Source organism: Cnephaeus nilssonii (genome assembly GCF_951640355.1).
Source record: "Cnephaeus nilssonii genome assembly, chromosome: 20".
Lineage (NCBI taxonomy): Eukaryota > Metazoa > Chordata > Mammalia > Chiroptera > Vespertilionidae > Cnephaeus > Cnephaeus nilssonii.
Window position 1 is genome coordinate 32,372,574 of NC_137091.1, and position 19,168 is coordinate 32,391,741.

Sequence of the window (19,168 nt, forward strand, 5' to 3'; positions counted from 1 at the left end):
GTCACTAAAACCAATTACTAGTAAAATACTTGCCAACAGTATTAACCCTTTGCACTCGCTTGTTTTTTTCTCGATTCCTTTATTCTAATGCTAACCGTGTAGAGTCACACTCCGAGTGCAAAAGGTTAAAAGGTTTTCTTTGCAGAAATGGAAAACTTTTAGATAACGTTTGCCGTGTTTTCTGTAATAAATGTAAACCATGATGATTTAAGAAAGTTTGAAAAACTTTCTGAAGAATAAAGAGAAAAGGCAGGAAAGATGGTCTGGAGATGACTGCTGCTGTTGCAGCCTGGGCCCATTTCCACACTGACTGCCTGAGAGTTTGGGAGCATACCTGATTTGCCTCTTCCCTCTGCCCTTCCCCAATGTAATATGAACATTTTTCCCAAATGGAACTTAAAAATATATGTGCTTTCTATTGATTTCAGAAAGGAAGGGAGCGGGATAGAGAGTTAGAAATGGTTTGAGGAGGGGTTGGAGGAGGATTACAGCCAGCTGGGTGGATCATAAAAAGTAATGATAGTCCTTGGAGGGGAATGCACGGGACTTTACGCGAGGTGGGCATTCCAAAGGAAGGGAGGGATTGAGTTTCTTCTGCTGGCAGGCATCCACCCAGGTGAGAGAGAATCATTGATGAGAGAGAATCACTGATTGGCTGCCTCCTGCACACCCCACACTGGGGATGTGCCCACTGAGTCCACAACTCAGGCATGTGCTTGTGACTGGGAATCTAACTGAACCGTGACCTCCTGGTTCATAGGTCAGTGCTCAACCACTGAGCTACGCCAGCAGGCCCAAATGGAACTTTTTAAAAATATATATGTATTATTGATTTTTTTACAGAGAGGAAGGGAGAGGGATAGAGAGTTAGAAACATCAATGAGAGAGAAACATCAATCAGCTACCTCCTACACACCCCCTACTGGGGATGTGCCCACAACCAAGGTACATGCCCTTGACAGGAATCGAACCTGGGACCCTTCAGTCTTGCAGGCCAATGTTCTATCCACTGAGCCAAACCAGTTAGGGCCCAGATGGAACTTTTAATGAACTTTTTATTGTTTATTAACTCAGTCATTCTTTTCATACTTAAAATAGATAAGTTTGCATCCAAGTCTGAAAACATTACTTTCTGGTTTGGGTCCCCAAGTCAGGGGAGAGAAACCAATTGAGGTTAAGCTCATTATTTGACTTTTAGTGGTCTGCAGAGTGACTCAATAACAGTGATCCGTGATCTTCATTTTGTGCCAACTGCATGATTTTTTATCCAAGTACCACCTGTATTCGTGCATGGGTAGGGTCCCTAGGCCTGGCTGGCGATCAGGGCCTATCGGGGCTTTCCGGCTGCCGGCCAGGGCTCCCTTCCCCAGCTGCCAGCTAGGGCCTTCCTTCATTCTGCGCCGCCCACTGGTGGTCAGCGCATATCATAGCGAGCAATCAAGCTCCCGAGGGGACACTTTGCATATTAGCCTTTTATATATATAGATAGATTTTCAGGGGAAAATGGAGCTAGCTGTTTGCTCCCTCTGTGTAGTGCTTGCTCTGGAGGTGGTATGAGTGTTCAGGCCCAGCCATGGCACCAGCCCAGAAAATGAAGTGCTTTAGGGACACCTCCATCCAGGTCTTGTTCCAGCACTGTTGAAGGAGCCAGCCTTGTTTGAAACCCATAGTCTTATCTCCAGAGTGAATGAAAGATTCTTCCTGGTGAGGAAACATTTCCTCTAAAAGATTATAGAGGCCTGTGTTGGCCACCTGTCTGTGGTCTCAAGTAGTTTTCTTTTCTATGCGGTGATGGGGCAGGGTTTAGCATTCTTTCTCTTTCCCAGTCACTACAGCAAGAACTTTTAGTACTGTCACAGCTGTGTCATGAATCATTCCCTTTATTTCCATCTGTTCTTCTCTTCCTGTTAGAAGATCTGCAAATTGATAGAGCTGGGCCACTTTGGTGACTAATGAAAAACCTAGTGATCAAGGTGTTCCATTTCCTGTTGCATTTTTAGAATGAGAATAACACAGGAAGTATAAAGGTGAAAGCAGCTCCCTAGTGGCCTGTGACAGGCTGGAATCCTCAGACAGGTTTTGTTTCCTTCCTGGATTACTTTTTCAGGAAGACATGCTTATGAGCTTTTGTTGTAATAGCTCTCGGGGTTTGGGCCAAGATAACGGATTTTATGCCTCAATTTAGTGTGTCCTTAGGGCAGTTTTTAAATGTTGGGTGTTGCTCCTGATATGTTACTATTAGCAAATAGTAGGCATGGAACTTGCTAGTTGGTGGATTGATTGATTAAAAACAGTTCTGAGAATATCAACAGGTAATGATTTTTATATGTTATGATATAATGTAACTAGATGTCGAAATGTTGGTGAAGAGAATTTATAATAGTAACTACAAATCTACCCCTAAAGGCAGGACCTTTAATGAAGAAAACTATTATCCTTTGCTGACACCCACAAAAGAAGACATGAATAATCGCAACATGCTATTAATAAGTTTAACAACATTGTAATCCAAAGCCCAGTGGAACTGGGGGAGCAGGGTCTAACTGTTGCTAAAGATCTTCTGTAGATAAACATAGGCAGGACCTACCACAAAGTAAAAGTCAGAGTGTTTGGAATTTTAACTACAGATGCTTTTCAACATCTCAATAAACCCATTATAAATTGAAAATATTATGAGTCATGTGGCACAACGGTTGAGCATCAACTTACGAACCAGGAGGTCATGGTTGGATTCCCATTCAGGGCACATGCACAAGTTGCAGGCTTGATCCCCATGCGGGGTATGCAGAAAGCAGCTAGTCAGTGTTATATTTTCACATTGTTGTTTCTCCCTCTCCTTTTCCTTTCCTTTCTCTCTCAAAATCAATAAAAATATATATATTTTTAAAAGATGGCATCCTGTCACAAACCATTTGGAAAAGAGGTGCTGGTTAGACAGTGCTTCAGGAATAGTTGAAAGAAAGAAATTCCAGATCAACTAAAAGAAAAATGCAAGTGAATATGACTTGGAATGGAGACGGACTCTATAAGCCTATAAGAAGCTACCCAAGAGAAGGAAAAGGAATTGCTTTGACAGTTAAAATGTTACGCTCTATATGTTAGACACCACCACCCAACACCTTAAAAAGCAAGTAGCCTGGGAAAGGGTTCCAATTCTTTGTAACTGAAGAGTTTACTAGAAAATTGGCCAAGAACAAAACAGACGACCAGAACTCACAGGAGTCAGGACGTATAGAAGACAGAAATTTCCAGCCTTGGAGGTAACGATAGAAACAAATGGGAACCAATTTCTGTATTTGCCGCTGTTGGGTTTCAGTCAAGCTCATCAAACAAAATACTGTGCTTCATTTTAACTTAGCAAGAACAACGTTTAGTATGAACCATCTACACCTTGAAGACCCCACAGTTGCCAGCATTTGGGGTTTATTTTTATCTGGTGGTGCTTATGGTGTTTCACTGGTAACACAGGAACCCAGCATTGTTGAGAGTCAGATAACATGGACACCTCATACTGGTGGGGTTATTGTAAGTCGGTTTTTCACTTTAGGGTAAAAATTTTGACAGTCTACCACAAACCTGCAAATGCTCGTTTCTTTTGACCCACTGGTTTCACTTCCTAGGCATTTGACCTTAAAAAAAAGATGTCCATAAGATGTATATATAAAGGGTCATTTTAATGTTATTTGTGTTTTCTAAAAGTTAAAAAACAGCTAATCGTGTGGAAACGTTCAGATTATATAACATCTAACAGTGAATTGCCACACAGTCAAAAAAGACCACATCTCCACAAACGGATGACAGGAAGAGGTGCTCCTGCTGCTGGCCCAGCAGACAGGCAGGTCCCAGCTGTGTTTAGAGTGAGTGTGAGCACACGTGCAAGTGTGCATTGTAGGAAATAAGAGAGATGGAGAGGACATGCAAAGATGCAAAATGTTGGCTGTCCCTGGAGAGTTGAGATAGCAGGACTTTTATTTTCTTGTCTTTCTGTGGTTTTTTTTTTGAATTTTAAATGAATTTATAATATTTGAATTTTTCAAAAATCACAGGTCCAGCAGATACCTTCATATTAAACTGCTATTAGTGGGAACTCCACTTCGGCTCATGTTTAAGTGGGGATGTTTAGGTTTGTAGGTGTTTCTGATTTGGTGCTGAGCTTCTTCCCAAGGGCTTCTGAGCCTTCCACTCCCACTTTCTCTGCACCCTGAGCTCCTGGACAGTAGTGGGTGGGCTCCCACAGTTAGGACTCAGTGACTGCCGCCTCCCTTCACTCCCAGTTCTCCAGTGCAGAATGTGGCTTTCATGTTTAGGCCTTGATTTGTTTCCAGTTGGTCTCATCTGCCCACCTTTAGTCAATATTTATATAGTTTGGCCAGGAGTTACAAGGAATTGCCATTGAGCTCAGCGGAGTCTCCTTTTGATAACCTACCAGCCCTCAGTTGGACACTGGGGTTTTAATCAGGATGTTCTCTGAGTGAATTAAACCAGTATTTTTAAGAGTTGGGTTTGATAACACAAAATTTCTAATGAAAAAAATACTTTGTTATCCCTTTAATTTCATAAGCATTTATTGTTACCAGCTCTAGAGAATATGTGTTAGATAAGGCTGATTCCATCCCTGTCATTCCAGAGCTTACACTCTAGTGGGGAAGATAGGAATTCAATTAGTAATTATACTGAAAAAAGGAAACACCAGTATTAGGTACAGTGAAGGAGAAAGATGGGTGTTCCCCTGAAAAGGACACATGTGAGCAGAAACCATTTATGGAGAGAGCTATGCTTGTTTTGTTCAAAATCATTATTGTTGTAAGTGGAATATCTGCTACCTCTTCTAGATGACCCGTTATTTTTCAGGCATTTCTCAGATAAACCAGTTAGATCATAATCTCACATCTCATTATCTTTCACAAAATAGCAATACTGGCAAATGGAAGGTAGCCCGAGAATTGCTAACCTCTCTGTGTTTTCAGCCGACAAGCTGAGCCACCAAAGAAAGAGGCAGTCTCCGCTGGGCCACAGGTGAAGCGAGCAGATGAGTGGAAAGACCCTTGGCGCCGGTCCAAGTCTCCCAAGAAGAAACTTGGAGTATCAGTCTCCCCTAGCCGTGCACGAAGGCGTCGAAAAACATCAGCCTCATCAGCCTCTGCCTCCAATTCCTCCAGGTAAGGAGGCAGGCTGGTGCATAAACACCACAGGAGTGATATTGTCGTGGCCTAGGGAGAAGTCAGTAAGACTAAACAGGCATTTGTTGGTCTCAACTTACTGAGTAACTGGGTGCTACAGCATTAGCAGCAAACTAGACTGGCACTTAGAACCATGTTACAGCTTCACATATTGAGATCAGCCAGGATGCGGGCAACTCACAGTGGAACACAGACCTGGCCAGTGAACCAGGGCGGGGGGCAGGGGGTGTTTGTCTGGGGAGAATGCTTGCCTGGTTCACTCCGGGAGAGACACTGAGAGGAGACCAACAGAACAATTTATCGTGGGAGCCAGGGTTAGCAGCTCTGAAACCTGTGTATATACTAGCTCTGCGCAAACAAGTGTCATGGATGGTGAGAGCTGGATCTCTTTCTTGCCAGAGAGAGACACTACAGATCGGAAAGAGGGGATCCAGGGGAGCCACAGTGTTAGAGGGGAACTGGAAATGACATTGTGGAGTCAGGGTTTACTACATGCACACATGGACAGATAGAGAGATACACAGACACATGTGTGCCAGTCAGACATCTGTACACACAGGCACACGTATCCTGGCTCTGTACACTGAGGGCCTTGGAGCTGTGTCACAGCAACAGTGAGATCCATAAAACAAAATGAAAAAATACCAGTGAGATACCCACATCCAGGTCTTGGTTTCTAAACACCATTCCCACCAAAAGGAGGGTGGGACTAAGCATGTCCACAGAGGTGTCCAAAGGGCAGGTGTATCTGTATGAGTGTGGTGAGGTATGTCTGTGTGTGTTTATATGAGTGCGGGGGATATATCTTTGTGTGTGTATCTGGGTAGGTGTGTCTGTGGGTGTGGGGGGGGTGTATCTGTGTGGAGCAGGTGTATCTGGGTGAGTATGTCTGTGAGGGGGATGTGTCTAGAGGGGTGTATGTGGGTGGGTCTGTGTGTGAGGGGGGTATATTTAGAGGTGTATATGTGGGTGGGTGTGTCTGTGAGGGGGATATGTCTAGAGGGGTGTATGTGGGTGGGTGTGCTGTGAGTGGGTGTATCTAGAGGGGTGTATGTGGGTGGGTGTGTCTGTGAGGGGGATGTGTCTAGAGGGGTGCGTCTGGGGGGGTATATGTGGGTGGGTGTGTCTGTGAGGGGGATGTATCTAGAGGGGTGTATGTGGAGGGGTATATGTGGGTGGGTGTGTCTGACGGGGATGTGTCTAGAGGGGTGTATCTGGGGAGGGTGTCTGGGGGGGTATATGTGAGTGGGTGTATCTGGGTGAGTGTGTCTGTGAGGGGGTATGTTTCTAGATGTGAATACAGCCCTGTTGTCTGGCCTGCGTCTGAGGACAGCAGGCCTGGCATCGGTGGGCAGGGCAGGGCGGAGAAAGACCTGGTCTCTCTTCTCTCCCCCTTGGATGCTCTAGGTCATCTTCACGGTCCTCCTCCTACTCTGGCTCTGGTTCGTCCAGGTCTCGGTCCCGGTCCTCATCCTACAGCTCCTATTCCAGCCGGTCTTCCAGACACAGCTCCTTCTCAGGCAGCCGGTCCAGGTATGTCCCCAGAGCTTATCGGGTGTGGTGAACTTGGGCACCTCTGGCTGTGGCCCAAGTCTCTATTCTGTCTGTGTGTCTGTGTGAGTGGAGTGCACATCTGGGTGGGTATGTCTGTGTGGCATGTCTCTATCCTGACAGTGTTCTTCCAGGTGCTGTTGTTTTCAGAATAGTCTCACCAAGTTACGTGTCTTGTGGTAAATTCTACGGAATACACAGTGAGGGGCCAATTAACAAACTGCACGCGCTGGGAGATCTTAACATACAGTGCACATCAGGGGACACAGAGCCTATGTTGGCCTGTTTGGGAGGCGTGCTAAAATCAGAAATCAGGCATCACACACATACAGACACCCACATACATACACACACGCTTCTTTGGGAAGCATATCACCAGATGTTTGGGGAATAAGTGGACCTGTTTATTTTCAGTGGTTTGTTGTCCCACAGTGGCACTATTTCCTGGCAGCCAATCTTACTTTAGGGCAGTTGTCAAGAGGATTAGAACAGCATTAGATCATTAGAGCTGTTAAATCTGGTAGTCAAGTTAACATTTTAAGTGGGCTGTAGAACAAGTAGTAGATGATATGTGGGCCTGCTTTCCATGAATGTTGAATCTTGTGCATATTAATAACCTTGAAAAAGAAAAGCAAGCCTATCCTGGCTGGCGTGGCTCAGTTGGTTGAACATTGTCCTATGCACCAAAAGGTTGCTGGTTCAATTTCGGGTCAAGGCACATGCCCAGGTTACAGGCTCAATCCCCAGTAGGGGGCATGCAGGAGGCAGCCGATGGATGTTCTCTCTCATCGTGTTTCTGTCTCTCTCCCTCTCTCCCTTCCTCTCTCTCTCTAAAAAAAATCAATAAAAATATATTTTAAAAATAAAGAAAACCTTTTTCTAAGGGTGTCTAGAGGGTCAGCTATGGGTCCTCGGGCCTCATGATTTCCTGCTGGAAGTTGAAGCAGTACCCAGAACAGCTGCCGGTCATGGAGTGCTGGAATGCTGCCTGTAGGGGATGAGGTGAAAGACAGAAAGCTATTGGTCAGAGCATCAACAATGGGAGAAACCTTGTATGGCTTCATTTAAGAAACTAGGCTGGTAAGCTGCAGGAAGAAGCCTGAGACTAAGCTGGGAAACTGAGAAACGTTAGAAATCACATGTGGAGGTCACCTACAGTTTTCTTGTATATGTTCCATGGACACGAGGAGAGATTAAGAAGGCCCCTGGCATTGAGTCCCTAAGGTCAGGGCCAGGACTGGGACAGCTGTGACAAGGCCCAAGACGACAAACAGGAGAAAGAACCATCCTCAGCCTGGTGGGCTGGCCAGGCTCTTCATGCTGAGTTAGGAATGGAGGGGAGGGGGCTGCAAGCAGGAGAGTCCGTGGAAACCCGGCTGCTCTTTCAGGAGGTGGACCCCAAGGAGGATGCTTGGCTTCCTCATCACCCAGTTCTAAAGAAACTCCACTCAGGATGCAGCCCTGTGTACTGGACCAGTTTCAGGATATTTTCTGTATGGAAATAAACTTCTTAGCTATTTCCACAAAATTAGGTGCACTTTTTCACCACTTTCCCTTCCTCTTGACTTGTGTTCATAGTGTTCCAATGTCCATCACTCAGCACACCTCTCCCCTGGCTCCAGGCCTCTGCTGGCTCCTGGGCAGGCCCAGGTGGTACCTGAGAACATGAGCAGAGCGCCCCCCTGCAGCACGCCAGGTGGGCATTGGCTCTGCAGCAGCCTTCTGAGGAATGGGACCCAGGGATGAGGTTACTCTGAGGAGGTGACCCCCCCTCCATGTGGTGATTCCGGGCTGCACAGTGTTATCGAAGCTTCTGGGAAGTGAGCCTGGCATTCCTTCCCGTCTCCCATGGCAGGCTGCCTAGCCAAAGGCAGTGAGTGTGAAGACAGGAGAAATGAGCATTTTTCCTATGTAGCTCTGTTTGTATACATTGCAGCATGTGTGACTGCAAAAGCCTTATCCTAGTTTAGCTGTTGGTGTTGCTTGGCTGAAAGTGTTGAAAATCTTACATGACCATTTCCATTTCTAAGTAGAAGAAAAATATAGCAAACGCATAAACCTTTTAAAGGTTGGCTCCTTTGTGATGTCGTGTGAATCCTGAATGGTGGGGCCAGCAACCTGGCCAGGCCATGCCTCCACCCAGTCCAGCGCCCCTTTCCCAGCACTTCGTCCATCCTTCTGACCCCTGCAACTTGTATCCAAATGAGCTCATCACAGTTTCCTTTAGCTGGAACGCTCCCCGGGCCAGACAAGTCTCTGCCGCACAGCACTGTCACGTCTGTTCGTGGGCCTGTGCTGCTGGCCATTCTTGGGGCCACTCCCACCTTCCAGCCACCTGAGTCTCTGGTACCCCACTGGGCCTTCCATTTCTCCCATGCTGCCATGGCCTGGTCAGGCTGTGTGTCTCCTCGTTGTGGTTTCATACACACACACAGAGCAGAGCCGTTCTGGTCCTGCCCACGCTCACATGCCCCACGGCTCGGGGCATCAGAAGGACTCAGCAGTGCTGTTAGCAGCTATCCCCTCAGCACTCTCCTCTCCCCTCTGGCGGTGTACTTTATGAAATGACCCAAGAACTGTCTGAAATCCTGTAAATAAGTAGGAATCTGAGGCAAATAAGTAGAAATTCATGGTGGCCTTCTCTGTGAATTTGAGGTGGCATCCCCAGCATGCTTAGACTCGGACAAGGGCACTGTGGTGCTCCCTTTTCACACTTCTCTTTACTCCCTAGGTCCCGGTCCTTTTCCTCATCCCCGTCTCCCTCTCCAACACCTTCTCCACACAGACCTTCTGTCAGAACCAAGGGGGAGCCAGCTCTGCCTCCTGGGAAAGCAGGGTAAGTGCCTAGTGGTCAGGCCGAGCTGGCAGCATCCGGCCTTCTCCCTCCCTCATATCTCATATGTGGACAAGCTCCATGGGAACTCTAGACGGGACCCCTAGAGGTGGACGTGAAGACCTAGGGACCATGTACTGTTTGGGGTGTGGTAATGTCCGTGCTCCTTGGGGTTCCAAGCAAGTGCAGCCACCAGCCCCACTCTTACCAGGCAGGCAGGTGGGAGGAGTTCCTGCCACGCTCAGCCCCGGGGCTGTGTCTGCAATGCATGGAAAGGAGCAGCCTGCCAGACTCTGTCTCCTCTTCACCTTTGCTGCTCCTGGAATAAGTCACATTGATCCTTCTCAATAGATGTGGCTCATGGGAGAAGTCAGAAACATATAGAACTATACGAACACTTCTGTAACACCTGACGTGCAGTGTCTCAGCCAGGCACTTTAGGGAGGTCAGTAGTTAATTCTCTGTGACATCAATCCTGCCACCTAAGGGGCAAGGCAGCCTCTGTGTGAGCATACTGGACCTGCGTGCCTGCCTTGGGCCCTGTCCTTGCCATAGCCCTGCTTCCTGACTTGTTCTTATAGTAGTTACTTGTTCACTGGGGAAAGAGCCCACACCTGCTGTATAACAGGCATTGAAAAGCTGCACACTACAAGTGTTTTATCCTAAATGGAGTGAGCTAAAAGGCCTCAGAAACAATTAGGGAATCCTGAACATCTCACTTTTATAAATGAATTGTATTGAGGTATAAGTTATGTGCAACACAACTCGTCCATCTACATTGTACCATTCAATGCGGGTTAACAAACCTGTGGGACTGCATAGTCCAGACACTCCAGCCCCTGCAGTGGCTGTTCCCCTGCCAGGACTTCACACACAGAGTCACGCATGACGCTTGCTTCGCTTCTGCATTTTCATCTTCGCTTCTGCATTTTCATCAGCAAAGATTTGACTCACCCCGACACTGTGCTTTCGACCAAGACTTCATTTCTTGCTGAGATAACTTTGTTGACAGGGTCTCTGATAGGTACATGCTCTGTACTCCATCTGAATCAGGAGTGCTCAGCACCACTACAACGATTAGCAGATAGAGAGAAAAAAAAAAAAACAAGCTTTGGGAGCTGTTTTCTTTACTGCAATGTGGTTTCCACATGTGAACATGCTGCAGCACCCTCAAAGGGCCACCCCCACATGTGGAACAGGAGGTCTGGGGGAGCACAGCGCCAGCTCTCCGCAATTCTCAAGAACTCTCAGATGAGCCATCTTGCTGCTGACACACCTCCGGCTCCTGCCTGTGGGGAGAAGTAGGCCTGTAGCTTCAGAAACATTCCAAGAGCCTGGTGTGATAGGGGATCAACAGCCCACCTGGCCTTCCTGGCGATGCACCCTGGGGTCACACCCTGAGGTCGTTGGCCTGGCTCCTCCACCAGATCTGACTTCCTTGCATCTCATGTCAGAGAGAAGATGGTGAAGAAGCCAGCCCCACCTCCAGCCCCACCACAGGCCCCCAAGACCACTGCCCCCACCCCTGAGCCTGCCAAGCCAGGAGACCCTCGGGAAGCCAGGAGGAGGGAGCGCCAAGCCAGGACGCCCCCCAGGAGGTAAGTCCACCACTCAGGGAGCCTCATGGGGATTTCTGTATCTTTGGTGCAAGGGCCAGGGGAGGGGATCTCCTGGACAAAGCAACCCAGGCCAGGAACCCATTCCATCCCTGATCTTTGAGGTTTGGGGCTAGTTATGCCACCTCACTGAGCCTGTTTCCCCATCTCACTGCTCCACCTGAGGAGGGAAGGCACTCCCTTGACAACCAGAATCTGCCCTGGAAAGAGGCAGTTGCAGGGGCGGGGCGGGGGCGGGGGGGGGGCGTGCAGCGGGGCGGGACACTGAAGAAAAGTTTATTTTACTTTTTGAGAAAAAAGGTGCACTTAAAAGCAAATAGAGCCCTACCCACATCTGGGTCTGTGGCGAGTTACTGGTTAAACATCTGTCTCGGGCCAGTGATTAGCCCTGGTTTTGAAGAGAGTGTCTGCCTTTTGTCAAGTCTGCAGAGATGTGAGTGGTGGGACTTTTGATTGTGTTGCAGGCGGACCATCAGTGGCAGTGGCAGCGGCAGCAGCTACAGCGGCTCTAGTTCCAGATCCAGGTCATTGTCAGCATCTCTCTGGCCCCAGTCCCCATCAGCTTCTTTGCCCCTGCTCCTGCCTCCCAGTCAGCATCCAGGACCTTAGGAGAGGTCCCCGCAGGTGTGAGGCTTTCTCCCCCTCAGGCAGCCTGTGGCTAACAGCTGATCGCTGTCAGTCAGTGCTGTTCAGGAGCAGCGTGGCTGGCTGGCTCTCTCCCCCTGGACACAGAGAAGAGAATGGACTGATGCTCACAGAGTAGGGAGCCTGGTCCAATGGCTCCAAGCATGTGGAGGGGCTGGGATGCCCTCTGTCCCCATAAGCACCTGGCGGGCTTGAAGCCAGGGTGCTTCCACTCAGCAGGATTGAAAGAGGCTAACATGGAGGCTTCGTGCTCATTTTGTGTGGAGGGTTGGGTCCTGCCCTGGCCTGTTGTGCCTGAGGCAGCTGGGGACAGCCAATTTTTTTAAATCTGAGAAAATAATTGGAAAAGAATTCTGTTATTTGGGTGCTTCAAGAGAAGACAGTATCGATCAGTCCTTAGATCCCTTAAGTCCAACTTTCTCTTATTTCTAGGCAGCAGGTAGTTTATACACATTACCCAAATCTTTCTAAATAGGTTTAAAGACCTAACCTTTATAAAAAATCTTGGGCTCTCTTTCTTTCCCCCTCCCTTGTCCAGCACCTGACAACTTCAGGGAACAGTGATTGGTGTTTTCTCAGAGCTAAAGAGAGAGTACTCAGCAGACACTGACGTAGCAGCTTTGTGCATTCCAAGTCCTTGTGCAGTGTGGGCTGTGAAAGAACCAAGGACCTGTGAGATTGGCTGTCATTGCATACTTTCCTGAGACATGTGATGGGTTAAAGCGATCTCCCATCTAGTGTCTGGTGTCTGCAGGTTGAAGCTCTCTCTCTTTGTTGTGCATCATTAACCAGGACTCTCAGTTCTATCATCACTAACTCTTGAGTCACATTTAGTCATATGTCCTTGTCCAACAAATAGCGTGAGCATCTCCACACTATGTGGCACCTTTTTAAACTACCCAGAGTCCCCTCTGAAATATCAGGTTTGGTGGGTACACATTCCTTAAAACTGGGAATTGGGGAAAATAGACATAGAACCCCCCCCACTACCCAATCAACCCGTCCTCAGTCGGAGACATGCAGGCACAAATGGGCTTTTATGTGTCTAGGTCCCTGAGCGTGAGCAGTGTCTCCTCAGTGTCCAGCGCCACATCAAGCAGCAGCTCGGTGCACAGCGTGGACTCGGACGACATGTACGCAGACCTGGCCAGCCCTGTGTCCTCGGCCAGCTCACGGTCCCCCACCCCAGCCCAGACCAAGAAGGAGAAAGGTATGAGGGCTCCTTGTGTCCTGGCTGTTGTGGCTCCAGAGGAGAGGCAGGCTCTTCATGGAAGGAGGGTGCATGTAGTCTCAGTCAGCACTGTGTGCAGCTGGTCAGACAAGAACGCGGTGACCTCCCAGTTTTGTCCCTGTGCACATGTTGCCTGCTTAATCACCACTCCACCAAGTGGCATGTGGGAAGCCGCTGTGTGGTATCAGTGATCATGACCAAGCATTTTTTGTCAGCAGGAAAATCTAAAAAAGAAGACGGCGTTAAAGAGGATAAGCGGAAAAGGGACTCATCCACACAGCCACCCAAATCCTCAAAATCTTCCACAGGCAGTAAATCCTCCCAGCAGCCCACAGCCCCCCAGCAGGCACCCTCTGGGCAGCCCCAGCAGGGTGCTTTTGTGGCACACAAGGAGATCAAGTTGACACTGCTGAACAAGGTGAGGCCCTGGGCACACCTGGTGAGAGCTCCAGGGAGCCATGTACCTTCGGCTCATCCTGGGACTGAGACCAAGTGGGGACCAAGTGGCCATTTGAACTTGGTGGCCAGATATCACCCCTGCTCATCTGCCTGCCTTGATGGTCAGCCCTGTGGGAAACAGAGAGGCATGTGGGCATAAGGTAGATGGGTTCTATAGCATGTCCTGAGGCATTAGAGCATCCCCTGGTGGGTGCTCTCCCTGTCCTGAGAACCCACTCTTGGCCCTCCTCCTTGTGCCTGGGCTGGCCAGTTCCCACAAGTCAGCACTGGGACAGAGCAAAGCAAACTTGGCTTCTGTGAGTTGATGTTCCCAGAGCCCCAAGGGACCGGAAGGGTGAGAGGCTGAGTCTGCTAGAGTCCTTTCCCTGGCTCGTGGCCCCCACAGTGAGCACAGCATCTTTGCTGGCACCTTCGCTACAGAAAATAAAGGCCCCAAAACCATGGGCCTTGCTTCACTCAGGACCGCGAAGAGGGAGCCCAGAAGAGGGGAGCAGGTCCTGGTGTGAGGACGTCACACTATGTTCCTTTCACTGTGTTCTGCCTGGTGGCCAGTAGCTCAGACCCTGTGTCCTCACTGTGCTCCCTCCATCTTTTCAGGCTGCTGATAAAGGGAGCAGGAAGCGATATGAGCCCTCAGACAAGGACAGGCTAAGCCCTCCTCCAGCCAAGCGGGCCAACTTATCCCCAGACCGAGGTGAGCTAGATCCCTGCAGGGGCCTGACGGGCGGAGGGACCAGGACCTCATCCATTATTTTAAAATATTGACCCCAAGGAACTTCTCTGATTTTGTGAATTATCAGCACAGTATTAGAAGTTAAAACTAAGAAAAAGTTTTACTTTTTTTCAGTATGTTTTTATTAATTTCAGAGAGGCAGGGAGAGCAAGAGAGAGAAGAAACATCAATGATGAGAATCATTGATTGGCTGACTCCTGCACGCCCCCTCCTGGAGATCTAGCCCATGACCTCCTGGTCCATAGGTTGATGCTCAACCACTGAGCTACACAGGCAGGGCTTTAATATTTATTTATAAACCACTCTATTTGAACACAAATAACTTTTTTTTTTTTCATGAAAAATAACTAGGAGTGGCATTGTTGTTGTTTTTCTTTAACATGTGATTGGCAGATAACGGCTGGGTTCTCATCTCCTGTGATAGCACAAAACACGAGGGCTCCGGAAACTCCACCCTGGGCTGTGGGAAAGGAGGGCACAGTGAGTGGGCAGGGGCTCGGTGTTAGTGAAAACAGTCTGACTGCTCAGTGGTCTGTTTAGATGCTAGCTCAGGAAACCTGGAACCCAAATTGGAGCTCCTCTTTCGGGGTTTTCCTGGGCTCTCGATCTGACATGATCAGAGCTCCCCCTTCCTCCTTTCTCACTGGCTCTGCCCTTCTGCTTCTTCCTTTAAAATGAGGAAGCTGTGCTGATCTGTCACAGCTCTTTGGAATGGGGGCACTAGCATCAGTAAGGCTGCACCAGACCATATGTAACTGGGACCCTGGTCTTATGTTGTCCCAGGTTCTCGGGACCGGAAGTCAGGTGGGAGATTGGGCTCTCCCAAGCCAGAACGGCAGAGAGGCCAGAATTCCAAGGCTCCCGTGGCCCTGCCAGACAGGTGAGTGCTTGCCTGCGCCATGGCCACACTACATGGGCCCCTTTGCCCCGCAGACCCAGAGGTACCTGGGGAATGTCTTAGATCTGGAGGCAAGAAGGCGGTCCAACACATGTCTCACTCTACACCCTCCGCCCCCATCCCCCCCCACTCCACCCCACCCCCTGCAATGGGCCCTGGAATGAGGAACAGCCTAAGGCACTCAGCTCACAGCCTGAGGTGTGGGGTCAGTTTGGGGACAGGTGGTCACAGCTCTTTTGTACCTTCCATTTCAGGCATAGGAAGTAGGAGAGTAAATTTTTTCCCCAGTAAGTCAGCTCTGAGTCCCTGCGCCCCTACACCATGCAGTTCACGGTCAAGGGTTGGGTGAGGGAGGATATGGGGAGGGCAGGCACAGGACTCAGATCGCTGTACAACCCTCCACACACACCTGGGCCTCAAGGCCCAGAAGCAGGAGGGGCAGGTTAGCAGGGTGCTTGGCTTGACGACACTTCTTGACCATTCACTGGGTAGAGGGTGCCTTGTGCCTGGCGGGTATAGCTTACAGGGTCCAGGCCCCCAGACTGGGCCTCGTGTCCCCTGCCTGGCAGGAAGCTCAGCAGAGAGAGACAGGCACTTGGACCCCTCTAACAACCTCCCCGCCCTCACAGGAAGCGTCAACTGTCACCCCAGTCCAAGAGCTCCAGCAAGGTCACAAGTGTGCCTGGTAAAGCCTCAGACGCCGGCACCGCCGCCTCCACGGGCACCAAATCAGGGAAGGCCAGCACGCTGTCGAGGCGGGAGGAGCTCCTAAAACAGCTCAAAGCCGTGGAGGATGCCATTGCTCGCAAGCGGGCCAAGATTCCCGGGAAAGTGTAATGGGCCCCGCGGGCTCGGCTCCCCTGCCAGAGGCAAAGACTCATGTGTTTTTATAAATAGGGTAAGCGCAGCCATTTTGGATTTTGCAGTTAATGTCTTATTTTGGCTGTGATTCTTTTTAAAAATTAAAAAAGAAAAAAAAGTTTCTCAGCTGGAAAAGAAGCCACACACACATAATGAAGATGACGCTGAACCTCAGCCTTCTCCCGACCACACTGACCAGTCCTTCCCAGAGCAGAGACAGACAGGCAGGCAGACAGCACCGAGCGAGGACATGGCACAGTTTTATGTAAATTTTAAGTCCCAGATGCCCGGATCAGCCGGCCCATACATTTTTTCTTCCCCATCTTCTTTTCCTCCCTCTGTTAGTCAGGCGAGTTCGCGCCCTGCTGTGTGCCGTGTCCTCACCACACGGCTCTCCTACTGTGGACAGGAACACCTAGTGCTACTGAGCAACCTCTTCCCCACCCCTGCCCATCCCCAGGATCAAAAATATATATATATATTCTTGACTAAAGTCTGACTGGGAAATAGTTCCTGTCTTTTATTTTAAGCATCAAATTGTTTTAGTTGATTTGAAAATGAAAATATACAGAAAAGACCAAAAAAAAGGCCATGGGTATTGTTGGGCGTCTGTCTAATGTGGAGGGTCTTTTTTTGAGGGGTCTCCTAAAATAAAAATATTTTGATAAGCAGCTGTCTTGCCCTGGTGGTGCTGTTTGCTTGTGCCTGGGCTCCACACCCTCTACCCTCCCATGGCACGGGGCCCGGCCACCTCACGACATCTGCTGGGCCCACCTGCTATTTTGGGGTCCCTGGCTGATGGAGGCTGAAGACACGGAGTTCACCAGAGGCCCCTGTGCCATTGCCTGGGAGCCTCCAACCCAGAACAGGAATTGTTCACTCACCTGTTAGCCCAAGCACTCTGGCCCCGGCCCCCAAGGAGTGCTATTCCTCAGTTTCTTCACAGTGGGACTGGCCCTGATGGGGCTTCCTGAACACCTTTCCCAGTAGAGGGCCCTGGGGCTACAGAAGTCAGGAAGGATGCTCCTCAGGCCAGGCTGTAACATCCATCCCCAAAGCCAGTTCCCCCCTCAGAGCCTTAGATATGCCATCCAGTCCCCACACACCACTCCGTCCGTCCCCTGCAGAGCAGAAATGTCAGCAGTTCTTCTTTTTTTCTTTTTTAATATATTTTATTGATTTTTTTCCGGAGAGGAAGGGAGAGGGATAGAGAGTTAGAAACATCAATGAGAGAGAAACATCGATCAGCTGCCTCCTGCACACTACCCACTGGGGATGTGCCCGCAACCAAGGTACATGCCCTTGACGGGAATCGAACCTGGGACCTTTCAGTCCGCAGGCCGACGCTCTATCCACTGAGCCAAACCGGTTAGGGCAGAAATGTCAGCATTTCTGAGAGCAGCAGCTGACATCTCCAGGCAGGGCACCCTGGAGAGCCCCAGTGGGGGCATGACCAGGGCAGGGATGGGGGGACCCGAGTGCCCACTTGGGGTCCTTCCTGGTGGGATTAAACTCAGAGTGGTACACTGGGCCTCTGGGTGCCCTGCCACCCTGAGGTTATCATATAGCAAGTACCGTAAGGACTTGTGGACAAAATGCCCCCCAGAGCCCACTCTGCTGCCCCCAGTTCTAGTTCTGCTTCCCTTTCCCATTCTCTGCCAGCTCACCAGCTCCATGGCAGTCCCTGCCAGCCTGTAAGGACCCTGCGGGGCCAGTGTCAGGAGGCAGCAGCCTGGGGTTCTCATCTCCTGACTGAGCTGCGACCAGCTTACAGGGTGCATTCCACGGTGCCCTGCCCCACAGCTACATGGCAATTACACTGGACAGGAGAGCTTGGAGGGGGCCAGTGCTGTGGGCTGGCCATGCAGCCAGGCCTCCTGAGTACTATTTTCATTTCGTGTCTGTGCCTCTCCCACAGCACATGACACCAGATACCTCTTACATCACAGCAGCCTCAGTCAACTTTGAAAGGCTAATCTGGTTTGCCATTAGGTCAAAGCCAAGTTCAAAGGGAATTCCCATTTTCTGAATGAGTAGCTTTCAAGGACACGGAGTCAGAACCCAGGACACCTTTGAGTGCCAGCCTGTCCCTGTGAGTTCTGTGCCCCAAGCCACTAGGTCCTGCAGTCCAGCTGGGGCAGCAACTGCCCCTCAGTTAGGAGCCCGCAGGTGAGCACACTATATAGTCCATCCTCAGCCCTCCTTGCTCACCCCACCAACCCCTTCTGGTCCCAAGAGGCTGACCTGATCCTGACCTCTAATGCCTAGGCCTGAGCCATAGCACTAGGTCCCTTTGACCCAAGCTATGTTTAAACTAGGAGCTCACCTGGGCTAGGCTGGGCAGGTGGCTGTCTTGGGAGGGGCGAGGACCACACCCAGAGCCAACTCTTCCTCTCCCAAGGTCTAGGAAAGAACAGTCCAGATCCGGCAGCTGAGGGAAGGGAGGCCTCTGCTGTTTGATGGCATCCTCAGGCATCTTTGCCCTCAAGGGAATGTGAGGACTGATCCTGACAGGTGGTTAACATGCAAATAGTGGGAATAATTATGGGTTTCTCAAGTTCCATCTCTGTCCACCAGACTGCTTTTCAAATCCAGACCATTGTGGATCCCCTTCCCTCCAGTCCTCACTCCACAGCCAGAGCGACTGCAGATGCTAACCCCTCCTGCCTGCCTGCCATTTCCTGCCTGCCATTTCTTCTACCCTAGGGCCTTTGCATATGCTGTTTCAATTCCTGGAACTCTGACCTGCCTGACTCCTCCCGCTTCCTCTCAGCTCAGGCAAACTGGCCCCATCCCCTCAGTCCCTTCATTGTCTGCTGCCACAGCACTGTTCTCAAGTTAACCCGGGAAGCTCTAGGCTGGACGCTCCTAACACTAGTCCTCGAGGAAGGGGTCAGGTCTTGATTTCCATCTCCCAGCCCCTGCTGTTTCCCTCAAACCCTGGGCCTCCACCTGCCCCCTCTCTGCCAACTCCCCAGCTCCATGACAATTCCCCTGCCAACTCATAAGCCCCCATAAGCAGTGGTCATCCTCCCTCTGCAGGAGAGGCTCAGGAGCTCTGGCTGAAGGCCAGGCCCTGGGTGAACAAGCAGGGACCCCCCCCCTCCTCCCCACTCTGGACAGCATCCCCTTGGACAAGGATGAGGTAAAGAGGTGATTCC

General features: G+C 50.0%; 1 protein-coding gene across 5 annotated transcripts in view; it reads left to right on the top strand.

Annotated features, from left to right (window-relative positions):
• The window catches only part of ZC3H18 (zinc finger CCCH-type containing 18), a 64,854-nt gene extending 48,176 nt beyond the window's left edge, over positions 1–16,678 (top strand). For 3 of the 5 annotated variants that reach the window (XM_079800563.1, XM_079800562.1, XM_079800565.1), the window contains 10 exons: positions 4,968–5,159; positions 6,588–6,713; positions 9,463–9,567; positions 11,019–11,162; positions 11,645–11,704; positions 12,875–13,035; positions 13,272–13,474; positions 14,113–14,209; positions 15,032–15,128; positions 15,776–16,678. In XM_079800563.1, the coding sequence (XP_079656689.1) occupies positions 4,968–5,159; positions 6,588–6,713; positions 9,463–9,567; positions 11,019–11,162; positions 11,645–11,704; positions 12,875–13,035; positions 13,272–13,474; positions 14,113–14,209; positions 15,032–15,128; positions 15,776–15,983 (1,393 nt within the window). In that variant the 3' untranslated portion in view covers positions 15,984–16,678. The remainder of the gene's footprint in view (positions 1–4,967; positions 5,160–6,587; positions 6,714–9,462; positions 9,568–11,018; positions 11,163–11,644; positions 11,705–12,874; positions 13,036–13,271; positions 13,475–14,112; positions 14,210–15,031; positions 15,129–15,775) is intronic. The other 2 variants (XM_079800564.1, XM_079800566.1) reach the window with 1 other exon arrangement.
• Positions 16,679–19,168: the final 2,490 nt, after the last annotated feature.